The sequence below is a fragment of the Ostrea edulis genome, chromosome 3 (genome assembly GCF_947568905.1).
Source record: "Ostrea edulis chromosome 3, xbOstEdul1.1, whole genome shotgun sequence".
In the NCBI taxonomy this organism is placed as follows: domain Eukaryota; kingdom Metazoa; phylum Mollusca; class Bivalvia; order Ostreida; family Ostreidae; genus Ostrea; species Ostrea edulis.
This window is the reverse complement of record NC_079166.1, coordinates 82244679-82262750: the sequence shown is the minus strand read 5'-3', so window position 1 is coordinate 82262750 and position 18072 is coordinate 82244679. Positions and strand designations below refer to the sequence as shown.

Genomic DNA, 18072 nt, shown 5'->3' with positions numbered 1-18072 from the left:
AAATTTCAAGACTCTAGCTTCAAAACTGACGGAGGAGATGTGTGGACAACAAGGCCCTTCAAAAAGTCACTAAAAGAGAGATAACTCCTGACCGGAAGTGACGTCAAGCACGAAATTTTGCAAGCAAAGTCTCCTCACCAAAAGACAATTTCGTGAAAATCGATCGAGAAATGGCTGAGAAAAACGCGTGTACTACCAAGGAAAATAATAATAATAATAATAATAATAATAATGAAGAAGAAGAACGCGAACAATAATAGTAAGGTCTTCCGCAGGAGACGGAAGACCTTAATAATAATAATAATAATGAAGAAGAACGCAAACAATAATAGTAAGGTCTTCCGCAGGAGACGAAAGACCTTAATAATAATAATAATGAAGAAGAAGAACGCGAACAATAATAGTAAGATCTTCCGCAGGAGACGGAAGACCTTAATAATAATAATAATGAAGAAGAAGAACGCGAACAATAATAGTAAGGTCTTCCGCAGGAGACGGAAGACCTTAATAATAATAATAAACAGTTGAATCACTATAAGGTCTTCTGTCTGGAACGGAAGACCTCAATAATAATAATAAACAGTAGAATCACTATAAGGTCTTCCGTCTGGAACGGAAGACCGTAATAAGAAGAAGAAGAAACAGTAGAATCAAATTAAGGTCTTCCGTGAAGAACGGAAGACCTTAATAATAATAAGAAACAGTAGAATCACTATAAGGTCTTCCTTGAAGAACGGAAGATCTTAATAAGAAACAGTAGAATCACTAGAAGGTCTTCCGTGAAGAACGGAAGACCTTAATAATAACTAGACATTCATTACTAGTAATGAGTAGGTCTTCCGTTAGACCACTTCCGGTAAAGAGCTTTCTATTCCTACGAAAACCATTTAAATGTATCAGAAAATGTGCCTTAACAATGAATGAGAAATGTATTATTGAATTTTTTACTCCTTTCTCGTAACTTCCGGTGACGACCGGAAGTACTATTCAGATACGTTTTCCTATAAACGACAGCGACTCTTTACTGTCTATATTCCCTGAAAATTTCACGTCTCTATCTGAAAGACTTCTCAACAAAAACAATTAGACTAAAGAAAGAAAAAGTAGTAGGTTACTACCGACCGGAAGTCAATTTTGAAAAACAAAATTATCAAAACTTTCGAAGTTGATACTTTTATTAAGACATGTGAAAATCATATGAAAGACTTAAAATATAAGCGAGATTTATGGGGACAAAGAGACGAAAAATAAAAAGGTATTTTATCAAGAAACCGGAAGTAGTTGTTTTGACTACCGACAGAGTCAATATTCTTTTGACACTTTGAAAGAGAGTTAATAAACTAGTATAGGTTTCAATTTAAAGGAAAAAGTTTGAAATTTACAATTCTTTCCCTCACTTCCGGCGACGACAGGAAGTGATGGTCGACATGTTCAACCCCCTACTGCACGCTTACAAACGGATATTGATCATCCCTGAATATTTGATGAACCTATATTTTACCTTTTCCAAGAAAAATGCTGGACAAAATTCCTTTTGAGAAACAGAAAATCGGCCATATTTTCCGACCGGAAGTGAATTTTGTAAAAACAAAAATAATTATAGCAATGTCATTTCATAAGACATTATTCCTGAAAATTTCAAGAAAATATATCCAGCCATCTCTGAGAAATCACTCGAAGAAATCGGAAAATCGACATTTTTTCAAATACTTCCGGTATAGAGCGGAAGTGACGGACAAAAAAATTGAATGTATGTGTACAATGAACTAATGTTAGTTGATCAACTCTACAAGTTTCAAGCGTCTATTTATATTCATTTTTGAGAAACTGACAAAACAAGGTTTGAATATGTGCATCCCATATCTCACGACCGGAAGTGAATTTTACAAAAATATTCAAATATACTTTAGACATTTATAGTGTCTATAACATATGTAAAATTCAATTAATAAATTGTTTTATGACCGAGATTTATGGCACTGAAAAATGAGAGAATAAATAGTCTTTCTTTGATATAGCCGGAAGTTGGAGATTCAACTTCCAGTGGGGTCAACATTTTTTGAGAATTAAAACGAGACGTATTAAACTCAAATATGTTTCAATTTCAAAGAAAAAAGTTTGAAATTTATGATTCATTTAATCACTTCCGGTGACGACCAGAAGTGACGGCCGACATTCCTAATCCCCTATTGCACGCCTACAAAGTGAGATCTATTAACTCTGAAAATTTGATAAATGTATCTTTTACCGTTTCTAAGAAAAACGCTGGACGATGAAAACAGCTAATAAGCCGTATTTGCCGACCGGAAGTGAATTTTACAAAAATATTTGACGTTACTCTAGACATTTATAGTGACTATAATATATGTAAAACTCAACTCATTATCTAGTTTCATGACCGAGATTGATGGCACTGAAAAATGAGAGAATGAATAGTCTTTCTTTGATATAACCGGAAGTTGGAGATTCAACTTCCGGTGGGATCAACATTTTTTGAGAATTAGAACGAGACCTAGTAAACCGATATAGGTTTCAATTTGAAAGAAAAAAGTTTGAAATTGATGATTTATTTAATCACTTCCGGTGACGACCGGAAGTGACGGCGACAAAAAATATTACGTGCATGCACCATAGAGAAAATAGATCTATCATCCCTGAAAGTTTCATTCGATTATCTTTAGTGGTTTTCAAGTTTACCCCCGCACAAAGTTTCTTTCAAAAACCGGAAAATCGGACGTATCTCACGACCGGAAGTGAATTTTGAAAAAATGAAAAAAAATTCCTCGAGGTACCATCGTTCTCTATAACCTGTGAAATTTTCAGGAAAATCCATCCAACGGTCTCGGAGACGAAAGGGGGAAAAAAATAATAATAACGAGCTATAACTGTGTTGGGATGCCAACACAAATGTCTCCGAACACCTCCCCATGTCAGAAATGCTTTTTGATGCCAGATATGGACTCAGGATCCTCAAAAAACCCTACAAACTAAATTTTGTTGAAATCCGACGGACTTGTTTTTTTGGCCGCCATTTTGTTCAATGGCGGCCATTTTGAAACATTTGGAAATTGATTGGAAGGAAATACTGATGCTAGAAATGAACTGTGGACCCTCTATTTACCCCAGAACTCAAATGTTGTAGAGATTTTAACACTTTCAAATATTTCGGTATATGGCGGCCATTTTGAAAATGGCGGCTCAAAAAAAATTTAATGGTGGAAATGGACTTGGGGTCACTAAATTACCCTAGAAATAGAATTTGGTTGAAATCTGACAACCTTGAGTTTTTGACGTTTTTTGGCCGCCATCTAGAAACGGCGGCCATTTTGAAAATTTGAAAAGTTGATCGCACCCCTCCTAGTGACCCCCTATCAGCTCAGAAAGGTTGAAGTGGATCAGTCGAAGCGTGTTCATATAATCGTGCCGACAAATTTCTCACTAAAGAAGAGGAAAAATAAGAAGAAAATAATAATAAGAATAATAAGAAACGGAGCAAAAACAATATGTCTCCGACACTTTGTGTTCTGAGACATAATAATAAACAGTAGAATCACTAGAAGGTCTTCCGTGAAGAACGGAAGACCTTAATAATAATAAACAGTTAAATCACTAGAAGGTCTTCCGTTGGTAACGGAAGACCTTAATAAACAGTAGAATCACTATAAGGTCTTCCGTCTGGAACGGAAGACCCTTAATAATAAACAGTAGAATCCCTATAATGTCTTCCGTCTGGAACGGAAGACCTTAATAAACAGTACAATCACTATAACGTCTTCCGTCTGAAACGGAAGACCTAAAAATAAAGTACAATCACTAGAAGGTCTTCCGTTGGTAACGGAATACCTTAATAATAAACAGCACAATCACTAGAAGGTCTTCCGTTGGTAACGGAAGACCTTAATAAACAGTAGAATCACTAGAAGGTCTTCCGTTGGTAACGGAAGACCTTAATAACTAGACACTCATTACTAGTAATGAGTAGGTCTTCCGTTAGACCACTTCCGGTAAAGAGCTTTCTATTCCTACGAAAACCATTTAAATGTATCAGAAAATGTGCCTTAACAATCAATGAGAAACGTATTATCGAATTTTTTACTCCTTTCTCGTAACTTCCGGTGACGACTGGAAGTACTATTCAGATGCGTTTTCCTATAAATGACAGCGACTCTTTACTGTCTATATTCCCTGAAAATTTCACGTCTCTATCTGAAAGAGTTCTCAACAAAAAGAAGTAGACTAAAGAAAGAAAAAGTAGTAGGTTACTACTGACCGGAAGTCAATTTTGAAAAACAAAATTATCAAAACTTTAGAAGTTGATACTTTTATTAAGACATGTGAAAATCATATGAAAGACTTAAAATATAAGCGAGATTTATGGGGACAAAGAGACGAAAAGTGAAAGGGTATTTTATCAAGAAACCGGAAGTAGTCGTTTTGACTACCGACAGAGTCAATATTCTTTTGACACTTTGAAGGAGAGTTAATAAACTAGTATAGGTTTCAATTTAAAGGAACAAGTTTGAAATTTGCGATTCTTGCGGTGACGACACGAAGTGACGGTCGACATGTTCAACCCCCTACTGCACGCTTACAAACGGAGATTGATCATCCCTGAATATTTGATGAACCTATATTTTACCTTTTCCAAGAAAAATGCTGGACACAATTCCTTTTGAGAAACAGAAAATCGGCCATATTTTCCGACCGGAAGTGAATTTTGTAAAAACAAAAATAATTATAGCAAGGTCATTTCATAAGACATTATTCCTGAAAATTTCAAGAAAATATATCCAGCCATCTCTGAGAAATCACTCGAAGAAATCGGAAAATCGACATTTTTTCAAATACTTCCGGTATAGAGCGGAAGTAACGGAGAAAAAAATTGAATGTATTTGTACAATGGACTAATGTTAGTTGATCAACTCTACAAGTTTCAAGCGTCTATCTATATTCATTATTGAGAAACTGAAAAAAAAACAAGGTTTGAATATGTCCACCCCATATCTCACGACCGGAAGTGAATTTTACAAAAATATTTAAATATACTCTAGACATTTATAGTGTCTATAACATATGTAAAATTCAAATCATTAACTTGTTTTATGACCGAGATTTATGGCACTGAAAAATGAATAGACTTTCTTTGATATAGCCGGAAGTTGGAGATTCAACTTCCAGTGGGGTCAACATTTTTTGAGAATTAGAACGAGACCTAGTAAACCGATATAGGTTTCAATTGCAAAGAAAAAAGTTTGAAATTTAAGATTCATTTAATCCCTTCCGGTGACGACCGGAAGTGACGGCCAACATTCTTAACCCCCTACTGCACGCCTACAAAGTGAGATCTATTAACTCTGAAAATTTGATGACTCTATCTTTTACCGTTTCTGAGAAAAACGCTGGACAACGAAAACAGGTAATAAGCCGTATTTGCCGACCGGAAGTGAATTTTACAAAAATATTTGACGTTACTTTAGACATTTATAGTGACTATAATATATGTAAAACTCAACTCATTAACTAGTTTCATGACCGAGATTGATGGCACTGAAAAATGAGAGAATGAATAGTCTTTCTTTGATATAACCGGAAGTTGGAGATTCAACTTCCGGTGGGATCAACATTTTTTGAGAATTAGAACGAGACCTAGTAAACCGATATAGGCTTCAATTTGAAAGAAAAAAGTTTGAAATTGATGATTTATTTAATCACTTCCGGTGACAAAGTTTCTTTCAAACACCGGAAAATCGGTGTATCTCACGAACGGAAGTGAATTTTGAAAAAATGAAAAAAATTCCCTTGAGGTACCATCGTTCTCTATAACCTGTGAAAGTTTCAGGAAAATCCATCCAACGGTCTCGGAGACGAAAGGGGAAAAAATAATAACTAGATGCGATCTCGTTGCGAGCAACGTGTGGGTCTTCCGTCCAATTTTAGATGTGATGAGATAAGAATTTGACCAAGATTTTCGTTCATAAATAATGATACAAATATTGTCTAGACGTACAATTTAGCTTCGGTAATGTTTTACAAATATTGATCATTTAAGTGCTATAAATTAAAGAATTTCTGCCGCTGTCGGCCACTAATTAAAGGGGTCAGCCTTTTTTTTTCGACAAAAAAGTTAATTATGTTATATACTGCGATACAAATTCGAGACTGATCAGGCGAGTCATGTCGCCCGGAGGCCTATTTTTTTTTTTATATCATACTAGATATATCTCGCAAAACTGAACAAATTTTGTTCTACATGTCCTATTAAAATTTTCTTGAGAAAAAAGTTATTGATTGCGACATTTATCAGACTGCTAAGGCGAGTCATAAGGCCCGTGGGCCTTTTTCTTGATATCGTTTGAAAAATCTTGCAAAACTAAACAACTTTTGTTCTACATGTCTTATCAAAAGTTTTTCGAGAAAAAAGTTATTGATTGTGACGTTAATCAAACTGTTCAGGCGAGCCATGAGGCCCGTTCGCCTTTTTCATGATGTTGTGCGAAAGATCTTGCAAAACTGAACAACTTTTGTTCTAGATGTCTTATTAAAAGTTTCTTGACAAAAATGTTATAGATTGCAACAATAACCCAACTGTTCAGGTGAGCCATGGGACCCGCAGGCCTATTTATTAACATCGTTAGTTAACGCTTGCGAATCTGAAGAACATTTGTTCTACATGTATTATCAAAAGTTTCTCGAAAAAAAAGTTATTGATTGTCACACTAATCAAACTGTTGAGGCAAGCCATGAGGCCCGTTCGCCTTTTTCATGATGTTGTTCGAAAGATCTTGCAAAACTGAACAATTTCTGTTCTAGATGTCTTATTAAAAGTTTCTTGACCAAAATTTTATAGATTACAACAATAACCCAACTGTTCAGGTGAGCCATGAGACCCGCAGGCCTATTTATTAACATCGTTAGTTAACGCTTGCGAAACTGAACAACTTTTGTTCTACATGTCTTGTAAAAAGTTTCTCGAGAAAAAAGTTATTAATGTTATTAATTGTGGTACAAATTCGACTGTTCAGGCGAGCCATGACGCCCTGAGGCCTATTTTTTTTTCATTTTTATATCATTAGATAGATCTTGCAAAACTGAACAACTTTTGTTCTATATGTCTTATCAAAAGTTTCGTGAGAAAAAAGTTAATCATTGTAACAGTAATTCAACTGTTCAGGCGAGCCATGAGGCCTATGGGCCCATTTCTTGATATGACACGAAAGATCACAATAAACTGTACAACTTTTGTTATAAATGTCTAAGCAAAATATTTACCAGTAAAAAGTTATGATTTAAAACGTGGAAAAAAATGGGACACTTTTTAAAACTCCATTGTCGACCCCTACCGAGCTTCCATACTAGGCACTTCCAGAAATTTTTAAAACCCACGTGCACAACTACAACATGTCGTCTAACATCACTGAAAATTTCAGCACTCTAGCTTTTATCGTTTTTGAGATTTTGGCCGGACAAAATGGTCATCTGAAAATCGATAATTCACAGCATACGTAGACAATATGTGTATCGACATATTGGTGTAACAAAAACAAAAACAAAAAAACCAACGTACACGTGCATGCGCGTGCAACGTTTTTCAAATGTGCAATTTTTAAAGGACAATAATGTTTTTGTTTTTCATCAAATTGTATTGATATTAGGGGTTTAGATGTGTCTTGGTACTCCTTACACATTGCTGTGGTTAGAATTACTGCTCAGCACGTGTGCATGCACGTGTGCTGATTTCTGATTGGACGATTTTAAAATCGCTATAACTTCCTTATATTTGGTGGAAACGTTATGAAATTCATACTGTGGGTATATGATACAAATGCCTGTTGAACTACATCAACAAAAATTCGGAATCATACACGTGTGCGCGTGTATGCACGTGCAACGCTTTCTTTCATTTCTTGGTACTGAAATGACCATATTGAACGCACTACATGTAATTAAAGGCTAAAATAAAATGATTTTTTATGAATGATAGTAAAGTACTTATAGATGTGAATTGTTATGACAACAGCATTGGACACAATTAATGCCACCTGTGCGTTTCTTTTTCGGCTAATCTTCTCAGAAGTTTTTACATACAAGTTCTCCCTGTTGTAATCACGATCGCAGCGTAAATCCACTGATACATCATCATTAAAAGCTACCCATCGAGAGCATAGCGGTCTCCGACAAACACTAAAGTATCAAATATAAAATTCTAGTTGATTTAAAGACTTAAACCAGCTCAAAATATCCAAATCACCACTCACGAATTTCTACTTTTACTTCAGAAAAGGGACGTAACTTGTCTTTATCATGAATATACTTGGAATACGCATTGCAGTCAAGAGTCAAGGTGATCTAGATTTCGGAAAAACTCGCATATTTTCGCAATAGCGCAAATTTTAAAATCAATTTATTTTCTTAAATGAAATATGACATCTCTAATTTTTTAATATGTTGTGACGTTTCTAGTAGATACGATACACATTTGTCAATGTAAGAACAATCCACCAGTGGTTGTGTTTCTGCACAAAATAGAAAAAAATTCTCTCATTTTCAGTGGGATTTTTGGGTATCTGAGGGCATATATTTCATGTTATGACGTTGCAGCAAATCAATTTTATTTTTAAAAATTACACACAACATAGCTTAATTAAATAGCAATGGGAATTAAATGAAAAATGAATATACACATTTTTATAAAGGAAAATTCAATATTTACTGAGGCTCACGTCTTTGCACAAAATCGGATGTCTTGTTGCCATGGAAACACGAGTCAAAGCCCATTTTTAAAAGTGTCATGATTAAAAGACTGAAGTATGTATACTTTGTGTAAAATTTCGTCAAAATCCGTGTCGGTCGTTGTCCACATGTTTTGATGCTTACAGAGAAATAATTCCCCCGGGGTTAGGATGGGGTCACAATATGGAATCAAACTTTAACATAGAAATGTAAAGGGTAAGCTTTAAAAATCGTCTTAAGAACCACTGGGCCAGCGAGTCCAAAAATATATCAACCACATACTTTTCAAAACATTTCATTGAAATCTCAAAATGTTACATATCAATACCTTTGATAAATTAAAATAAATTAAAAATTACACTGCACGCGCATTCCAATTTTATTTAGCCTATGTGGTTTGCACCAATCATTAGATAGGCATTCATATTGTAAACCTATAGCAAACATCCTTTTAATTGAGACTTTGATTATTAATTAAAACATTATAGTCCTTTTTTCAGTACCCCCCCCCCCCTCCCCAAGAAAAACTGAACGAAAAACAGTGTTCAGGCATATGCATTATCTACCAATGCTTTGAATATTATTGACTCTTTTCATTAATAGGAGTTTGTTTGTTTGTTTTTTTTTTTTGTTTTTTTTTATCATCCAATCAAAACAAAGGAAACTTGCATGTGCGAGGAGATTGTTGATTTTGAGTATTGCAATCGTTTTCCGTATGTGTGTTTAGAAGAAATGACTTTAGTATGAAGGTTTAAGTGTTGACACAGTTAGCGCTAAAACTCTACAATGTACAACACGGAAATATATAAGATTGATTGATTGTATATTGTTTAACATCACCCCCGTGTGTTTCGTTCATATGGACCGCCGCGGTGGTCTAGAGGTACATGTAGAGCGGTTGTCCCGCATGTGGAAGGTCGGGGTTTGAATCCCGGCCGCGACAGAACTAAGTCGTTAAAACCGGTAGTGACAATTCCATAGCCAAACGCTCGACAGCAGGTGTGAATTTCACGGGTCCTGGGAGATGACCTATGGGGCTATGGCATATACATACAATGACCTTGACCTACATTATACATTTAACTGTTCTCTTGAATGACTTATCTGTACCTACAAATACAATATTTGAAATTTTGAAACTGACTATATTCAACATTTATCATTTTTCTTGAAAAAATATGTGATGAACATGCCATTTTCCATAGAGATTGAGGGAATTCGGAATGAATGTTTCTCATTTTGTTTTTCGTTACTTCAAAGCTGCTTCTACATGTTAGTGTCCGGACATAGACTGAATAATGACCATTGAATATATTCAAATCACAAACTTTTTATTCACTATACATATATTTGAATATATATATAAGTGCTTGATTATGGTGTTATTTGGTTTTTCAACAGTTCGAAGGTTGTTTCCATGTAAACGAATAAATGAACCTATATGATTCAACATTTTTATTTTTTCTTATAAGAATCCAATAACTTTCAACTCAGCACCATATCCCCTTTAAAGGATGTACACTAAAACTGACTTCTCTGAGGCATTTTAGAAATAAAAAATAAAAAAAGCTTTAAAGAACTGTATTTAACCATCAGAACGTTTACATTGCATACACGAAGAAGTTATGAATTATAATGCAGTGTACGTGAAATAAATATGGAATTCGTTTATGTCTGATCTGTCATTAATTTGTATTTACAATATAATGATTATTCTGGTGAAAATACAAAAACATGGTTAAAAAAAAACTATCCAAGTGAACTTTGTTGTGTAAAAATGTGTAATATTCTGTATACAATCTTGAGAGAGTGCTATTATTTCGAGCTATATTCCCAGTGTACGGTATTTGATCACATTGATATCATATAACGTTCATTATTCCCACATTACAGGTCAGTACCACGACTGTACTCCAGCTGAACGTTGTCTCCTGTACTGTCTTCTGATGGTCAATGACGCATCTAATATCAAGGTGTACAATGCGATCAGAGAACGATATTTTACAGAACTACCTTTTTGTGATGAAATTACCGCAACTAACACTCTCGGGAAAATCATTCATGTAGAAAACGACGTGATCAAGTTTAGATCTGACGACATCCGACATGGCGTCATGTACGCGTTCGTTACGGAGTGTCTGGTGGAGGACAGTGATCTGAAGTTTTTCCTGACCACGGCGTCACGTGACATGATATCAGAATACTGCCGGTTGTGGGGTTATAAGAGGAGTGAGGGAGAGAAATGTCTGTATATACCGAATGAGATGTACGAGCTGTTCATAGACAGACTACAGCTGGACATCCTCACCCACTGTACCATGTCAGACGAGGGGATTCATTACAGGATCAGTAAACGTTGTAAGTATTTATCACAGAACAACTTAAAGTTTTATCAGATTAAAGTGTTTCTACAGAAAGGTCATTGCCATGGATACATTGAACTGACATTTTAGTTTTGTAAAATTAGTTTGGAAAGTAGGTACGAGAATAGCGTGTCTATTCATCATTATCTGCAAAAAAAAAAAAAACTACTGTAAAAACAAACATGCATAGCTTTGATTACTTGGCATTTCAGTCTTAAAACATTATATTGATATTTCATGTGCAGGAACAGGGGAAACCACCCTAACCCTAACCCTGAAATATCGAAATAAACAAATACATAATAAATTGATACGGGACCTCGCTATTTGCGGTCTCATCCTAAGGACCGCCCCATTTAGTCGCCTCTTACAATAAACAAGGGGTACTGGGGACCTATTGTAACCCGGATCCACACGGAACGAGAGTTATAGGTTATAGACTTTGTATGGGAAAATATGACGACCGAGTTTTTTGGCGCGTAGACGGACCGAGCTTGCGAGGTCCGTTCGCGACAAAAAACGAGGTCGTCATATTTCCCATACAAAGTCTATAACCTTTTTATTATATACTTTCAATTTCATTTAGAAACTAACAATAATTTTATTTTTAACAATAACCTTATCGGTTTAACTGAGTAAAAGATGAAAAACACGAACAATTTGAAAATTAACGGCGTAGAAATTTGATTGTGACGTAATGTTTGCGGACCGGAATGTTTCCGGGCATATATCGTGTGATATATGCCCGCAAACTTTTAAAGAAAAAAGAAGAGATGAAATTGAAAGTATATAATAAGAAACGTTATTTGATATGAAAAAGAAATTATGTATGATCAGTGGCGGATTTAAGGGGGGGGGGTCGCATTTTTTTTTCAAATTTAAGGTAAATTGTGGTCTCTTGTTTAGAAAAATGCATATGATAAAAGAAGTGTAGAGTGCAACCCCAATATATATAAACAGTAAGAAGCGGATGGACACCCTCAGTTAACTTTCTGAGGTACTAATATTTTATTTCAATATATACATATAATGACTGGTACAGGAAAAACTTGACTATTTGTCTTGAATTAAGTATGTACAGGATTTCTGATGCAGCTGGCTTTATCTCTCTGAGCCCGGCTCATACAGCTCGACTCTCGTCGCTCTTTGCGACTCTGGCTTTTCGTGGCTCTGGCTCTTTCTGGCTCTTCGTGACTCCGGCTCTTACAGCTCGGCTCTTTCAGCGCGGTATTACAATTATCTAATATTCATACAAAGCCAGGAAAGACTTGTGCAGTCACGTCTAAGGCTTTGTATAATGTTAAAAACAATTGCAATGTATAAAATAAAATTACCTTTCTACTTCCACGTCTTCACTCTGTGCCGTCACTGCATCAACTGCTTATCGCCCGAAATCTCCCGCTTATATACTACTTACAAAAACTCCATCTAGCGGGGAAACTATAACATTTAGAATACCCAAAGGCGGAGTAGGAATTTCCGAATTGTCACAGAAGCAACAATTTATTCCACTCTCGGAAAAATAAATAAAAAAATCTTTTGATTTATTGAATTAATTTTATTTAGAAAACTTTTTTTTTCAAAAGCCCCTTAAATTTTGCGTCATTTTATTAATTTCACCTTATTAAAAATGAACGAAAATAGTAAAAATGACTACATAAGAGACATATTTCAAGCCCCATTAAATCTGTAAAATCCAGGAGTTTACGGGGGCTTAGCTCCCTGGACCCCCAACACGGCTTCGCCCTGGACCCACAGGGGGCCTCAAGGCGGCACTCAGACCCCCTGTCACATAAAGTTGCACCCCCCTAACCGCAATTACTGGATCTGCCTCTGATGATTTTGTGACAATAATATGTTTGACGTACATACACCTTATCACAGCAAACTTCCGCCAGAGGTCGTTTGCACACAAACTCTGTGGAGACGCAGCGGACTATGGGTAGTATGCTTATCATCGGTGGGAGAAATGTTCGATATAATATGATGGTTAGACCCCTATCGTTTAGGAAGCAACTCTGTCAAGGTCTCACATCTCACTGGAAATAAAGTCAATTTAAACGATAGAGTTATAATTATCATATTTTATCGAATGTTTCCCCGATAATTACAAGCGATGCAGCCGGTTAAAAACGAAAACCAAAATGGCGGCATGATATACCTTGTGGATATTTTGTTTATGGGAAGACATTTTTATTATGTATATTTAGAACGCCGAGTGTTTGTGGTACATTTATAAACAGCACTGTGAGTCGGTGATTGTTCTCGGAAAGATTTAAACACCCCTGTATATCGAGATCGTTAACTCGGACACGATTGGTAACACGGATGCAGAATTGGTTTCATGTTGTATATTTTGTTGTAACTTACGCATAATTAAAAAAAATGCAACCTGACATTGGAATATCCAAGTGTCAACTATACATCAGGGTCCTGTTTCAGGCCAGTGTTATCATAACATAGAAATGCGAGATTGTATGACAACGAGTTGTAACACTATTGTTTTCTTCGAAAATAACAATGCTAAAAATATATACATGTAATATCAAAAACATATTGATGTAAGCGGCAAAGAATAACCGTTGCGCAACTATTTTCTTACATTTCAATGGCTGTATGAAATCTCAATTTTGCATGAGCACAAGTATCAACGCTCAAAACACTCATCCTTACATAACCCCTGTCCCAATATAGGCTACACTCACAACACGCACTCTTACATAATCCCTGTCTCATTATAGGCTACACACACAACACACACTCTCACATAATCCCTGTCTCTATATAAACTACACTCACAACATGCACTTTTACATAAACTATGTTTCAATATAGGCTACACTCACAGCATGTACTTTTGCATAACATCTGTTTCCATATAGGCTATACTCATAACATACACTCTTACATAACCCCTGTTTCAATATAGGCTATACTCATAACATACACTCTTACATAACCCCTGTTTCAATATAGGCTACACTCACAACTTGCACTCTTACACAACAACTGTTTCAATATAGGTTACACTCACAACATACACTCTTACATAATCCCTGCCTCAATATAGGCTACACTCACAGCACACACTCTTACATAATCCCTGTCTCAATATAGACTACACTCACAGCATGCACTCTTACATAACCCCTGTTTCATTATATGAAATATATATGTACATGTATATCATTGAACTTTATATATAAAACCTTCTGGAATTTTTTATATGATAAGAATTTATCAAATTAAAGTAACCAAACACTTTTCACTATGGTTCGCTACCACTGAACAAATTTGTAAACCGCGGTTGGTTTAAATTTCAATTTTAAACGATATGGCGTTTAAACTGCGCTGCGTTAAGACATGGTGTACGGTCAATTCTTTGCTACTGCCATTAAACCTTCTATTCCCCCTTATCTTAATTAAATACATACAGTCATAAGTAATATATTCCCACTTTTAAAACTGTGCTAAGCTCTGAAGTAAACCATTCATTCCTGTGAGAAGAAACCATTTTCCAACGCTGTATGGGATATTGATTTGTATCCAGTAATTGAACATAGGTCACCGTTTCATATATGTAAACACACTATATCTGTGTGATATATCTAATGTAATTCTTATTCTACCCAACATCCATCAGCTGTCATTTGTAGGTTCGCCAGTGCACAGGTCTCTCTTTTGTAACAATTTGATTAAAATCCATACACATAGTGTATAAGTCTTTTCTTTGAAATTGAACACGACCCCCACACACCACCTCCTTATCGGGTGTACTCGCTTCTGAAAATCAGAGTGAAATTATCATTCAATGTTGGAAATAAGTGATTGTTCAATTTTATCGTGGGTCGCTTAGGGAATGAAGTAGTAATTGATCACAGGTTATCATTAGAACTGGCATGTTGTACCTTCATTTTGTTTTATTCAGTAAACGTTCCTGAGGAGGTAATGAAATGGGACATTGATGCAAGACGGAGATATGTAAAAAGTAGTAAAGAACAAGGACGAAAGAAACTGTACTGTGCTAGAGGTATGCTTGTTGGATGCGCAGGCGCAGGGAAAACAACACTTCTTAGAAAGCTTCAGAACAGAGAGACAGCAGACCGACCCACGGAGACAACTGTGGGTCTGGAGGTCCATGAGGATTTGTTGGAAATAGAATCTGGCACACTGAAAAGTAGGCTTTTCTTTTTCTTTTAATTTGCAATGATTGAAATCAGAATTTCTCGACAAATATGTTGTTTTTTATTACATTGTTTTTATCGGTACACGGTGTTCCGAAATGTATAGTTTGGAAATTAACTATTAGTATACCTTGAATACACTCATTCAATGAAACTTGTATTTCAGATTACAAAGGAGAGTCTTCAGTATTCCACAGTGATAAACAGCTGATAAGCATGACAGATTTTGCCGGACAAGTGGCGTACTATGCCTGTCATCAGGTTTACCTGTCCAGAAGAGCGTTCTATATGTTAGTCGTTGACATGTCCAAAAATCTGACAGAGAAAGTTCACGAGCATAACAAGGATCGCCACGACCCAAGTGGATCCTTATTTCACAACTGGACCTATGATGGTACTTCTTTATATCGCACATTGAACGAAAACTCTCAAATCAAGTTGACTGGTTTTTCAGTTTACAGTTGAGTTGTACATGTACAGTTTGGTATATTTGATGTTCACAATTTTGTTCATAGTTTTAGGTCAATATTCCTATACTGGACAGTTCTGGGTACTCCTTCATATCGCACTTTTACAAAAAAAAAAAAAAAAAGTTACTTTGGTCAGTTTTGATATTTGCCATTGGGATTTAACCCATTCCCAGTTTGACCACAGTGTGCAACATTTCAGAGTCATCTCATTAAATGATTTCAAAATGTTCAGAACACCATCTTGTATAAAATGATGAGTCCCTGCTTCATTTTGGTTTAAGTTGAATGTCACATGACATGGGTGGGTCATGGAGGTTGTTTTAAAAGAAATGTTTACGGAATTCTTTGTTCATTTTTTTTTTTTTTTTTTTGTATTTCAATAAAACGGCATGTTTCTAAGTTCCGTTTTTAGCTCAAATGAGCTTTTCTGATCGCTTTTTGTCCGTCGTCTGTCTGTCTGTCCGTCTGTCTGTTAAACTTTTCACATTTTCGACTTTTTCTTCAGAACCACTGGGCCAATTTCAACCAAACATGGCCAAACAACACTCTTGGGTGAAGGGCTTTCAAGTTTGTTCAAATGAAGGGCCATGTCCCTTTCAAAGGGGAGATAATCACAAAAATACAAAAATAAGGTGGGGTCATTTAAAAATCTTCTTCTCAAGAACCACTCGGCCAGAAGAACTGAAATTTACCTGAAAGCTTCCTGACATATTGCAGATTCAAGTTTATTCAAATCATGGGCCCCTGGAGTTGGATGGGGCCACAATAGGGGATCAAAGTTTTACATACAAATATATAGGAAAAATCTTTTAAAATCTTCTTCTTAAGAACCACTGAGCCAGAAAAGCTGATTTTTACATAAAAACATTCTGACATAGTGCAGATTCAGGTTTGTTAAAATCATGGCCCCCGGGGATAAGATGGGGCCCCAAGGAGGATCAAACTTTTACACACAAATATATAGGGAAAAACTTTAAAAATCTTCTTCTCAAGAACCACTAAGCCAGAAAAGCTGAGATTTACATGAAAGCTTCCTGACATAATGCAGATTCAAGTTTGTTCAAATCATGGGCCCCGGGGGTTGGATGGGGCCACAATAGGGGATCAAAGTTTTACATACAAATATATAGGGAAAATCTTTAAAAATATTCTTCTCAAGAACCATTGAGCCAGAAAAGCTGATTTTTACATGACAACTTTCTGACATAGTGCAGATTCAGGTTTGTTTAAATCATGGCCCCCGGGGGTAGGATGGGGGCAGAAGGGGGGATGAAAGTTTTACATACAAATATATAGGGAAAAACTTTTAAAATCTTCTTCTCAAGAACTACTAAGTTAGAAAAGCTGAGATATACATGAAAGCTTCCTGACATAATGCAGATTCAAGTTTGTTCAACTCATGGGCCCCAGGGGTAGGATGGGGCCACAATAGGGGATCAAAGTTTTACATACAAATATATAGGACAGATCTTTAAAAATCTTCTCAAGAACCACTGAGTCAGAAAAGCTGATTTTTACATGAAAACTTTCTGACCTAGTGCAGATTCAAGTTTGTTCAAATCATGGCCCCTGGGGGTAGGATGGGGCCACAATAGGGAATCAAATTTTTACATACAAATATATCGCAAAAATCTTCTTCTCAAGAACCACTGAGCCAGAAAAGCTGATTTTTACATGAAAACTTTCTGACCTAGTGCAGATTCAAGTTTGTTCAAATCATGGCCCCTGGGGGTAGGATGGGGCCACAATAGGGGATCAAAGTTTTACATACAAATATATAGTTAAAATCTTTTTCTCAATAAGCACTGATTCAGAAAAGCTGATATTTACAAGAAAACTTTCTGACATAGTGCAGATTCACGTTTGTTCAAATCATGCCCCCCCCCCCCCGGGGGGTAGGATGGGGCCACAAGTGGGGGGGGGTCAAAGTTTCACATACAAATATAGGAGAAAGCTTTAAAAATTTTGTTCTCAAGAACCATTGGGCCAAAGAAGTTGACATTTGCATGAAAGCTTTCTGACATAGTGTAGATTCAAGTTTGCAAAAGGTAGTTTGGGTCATAATAGGGACTAAGGTTTTACATGCAAATATATATGGAAAGTCTTCAGATATGGGCCAAGGTGACTCAGGTGAGCGATGTGGCCCATGGGCCTCTTGTTGCTTAATACCGTAAACTCAGGTGACCTATTGCAATTGGTCTGCGTCCATCGTCGTGTGTTACCAATTAAACTGGTATGAATGATCTCTGAGACGGGAGGGGGCATAAATTGACTCCGTTTCTTTTCTACAACCGAGACATTATTTGTCGAAATGCGCATCTGGTG

General features: G+C 36.1%; 1 protein-coding gene across 5 annotated transcripts in view; it reads left to right on the top strand.

Moving 5' to 3' along the window:
* The window catches only part of LOC125677494 (uncharacterized), a 191333-nt gene that overhangs the window by 141853 nt on the left and 31408 nt on the right, over nt 1–18072 (top strand). For all 5 annotated transcript variants that reach the window (XM_056159176.1, XM_056159178.1, XM_056159177.1 and 2 more), the window contains 3 exons: nt 10624–11088; nt 15022–15270; nt 15444–15671. In XM_056159176.1, the coding sequence (XP_056015151.1) occupies nt 10624–11088; nt 15022–15270; nt 15444–15671 (942 nt within the window). The remainder of the gene's footprint in view (nt 1–10623; nt 11089–15021; nt 15271–15443; nt 15672–18072) is intronic.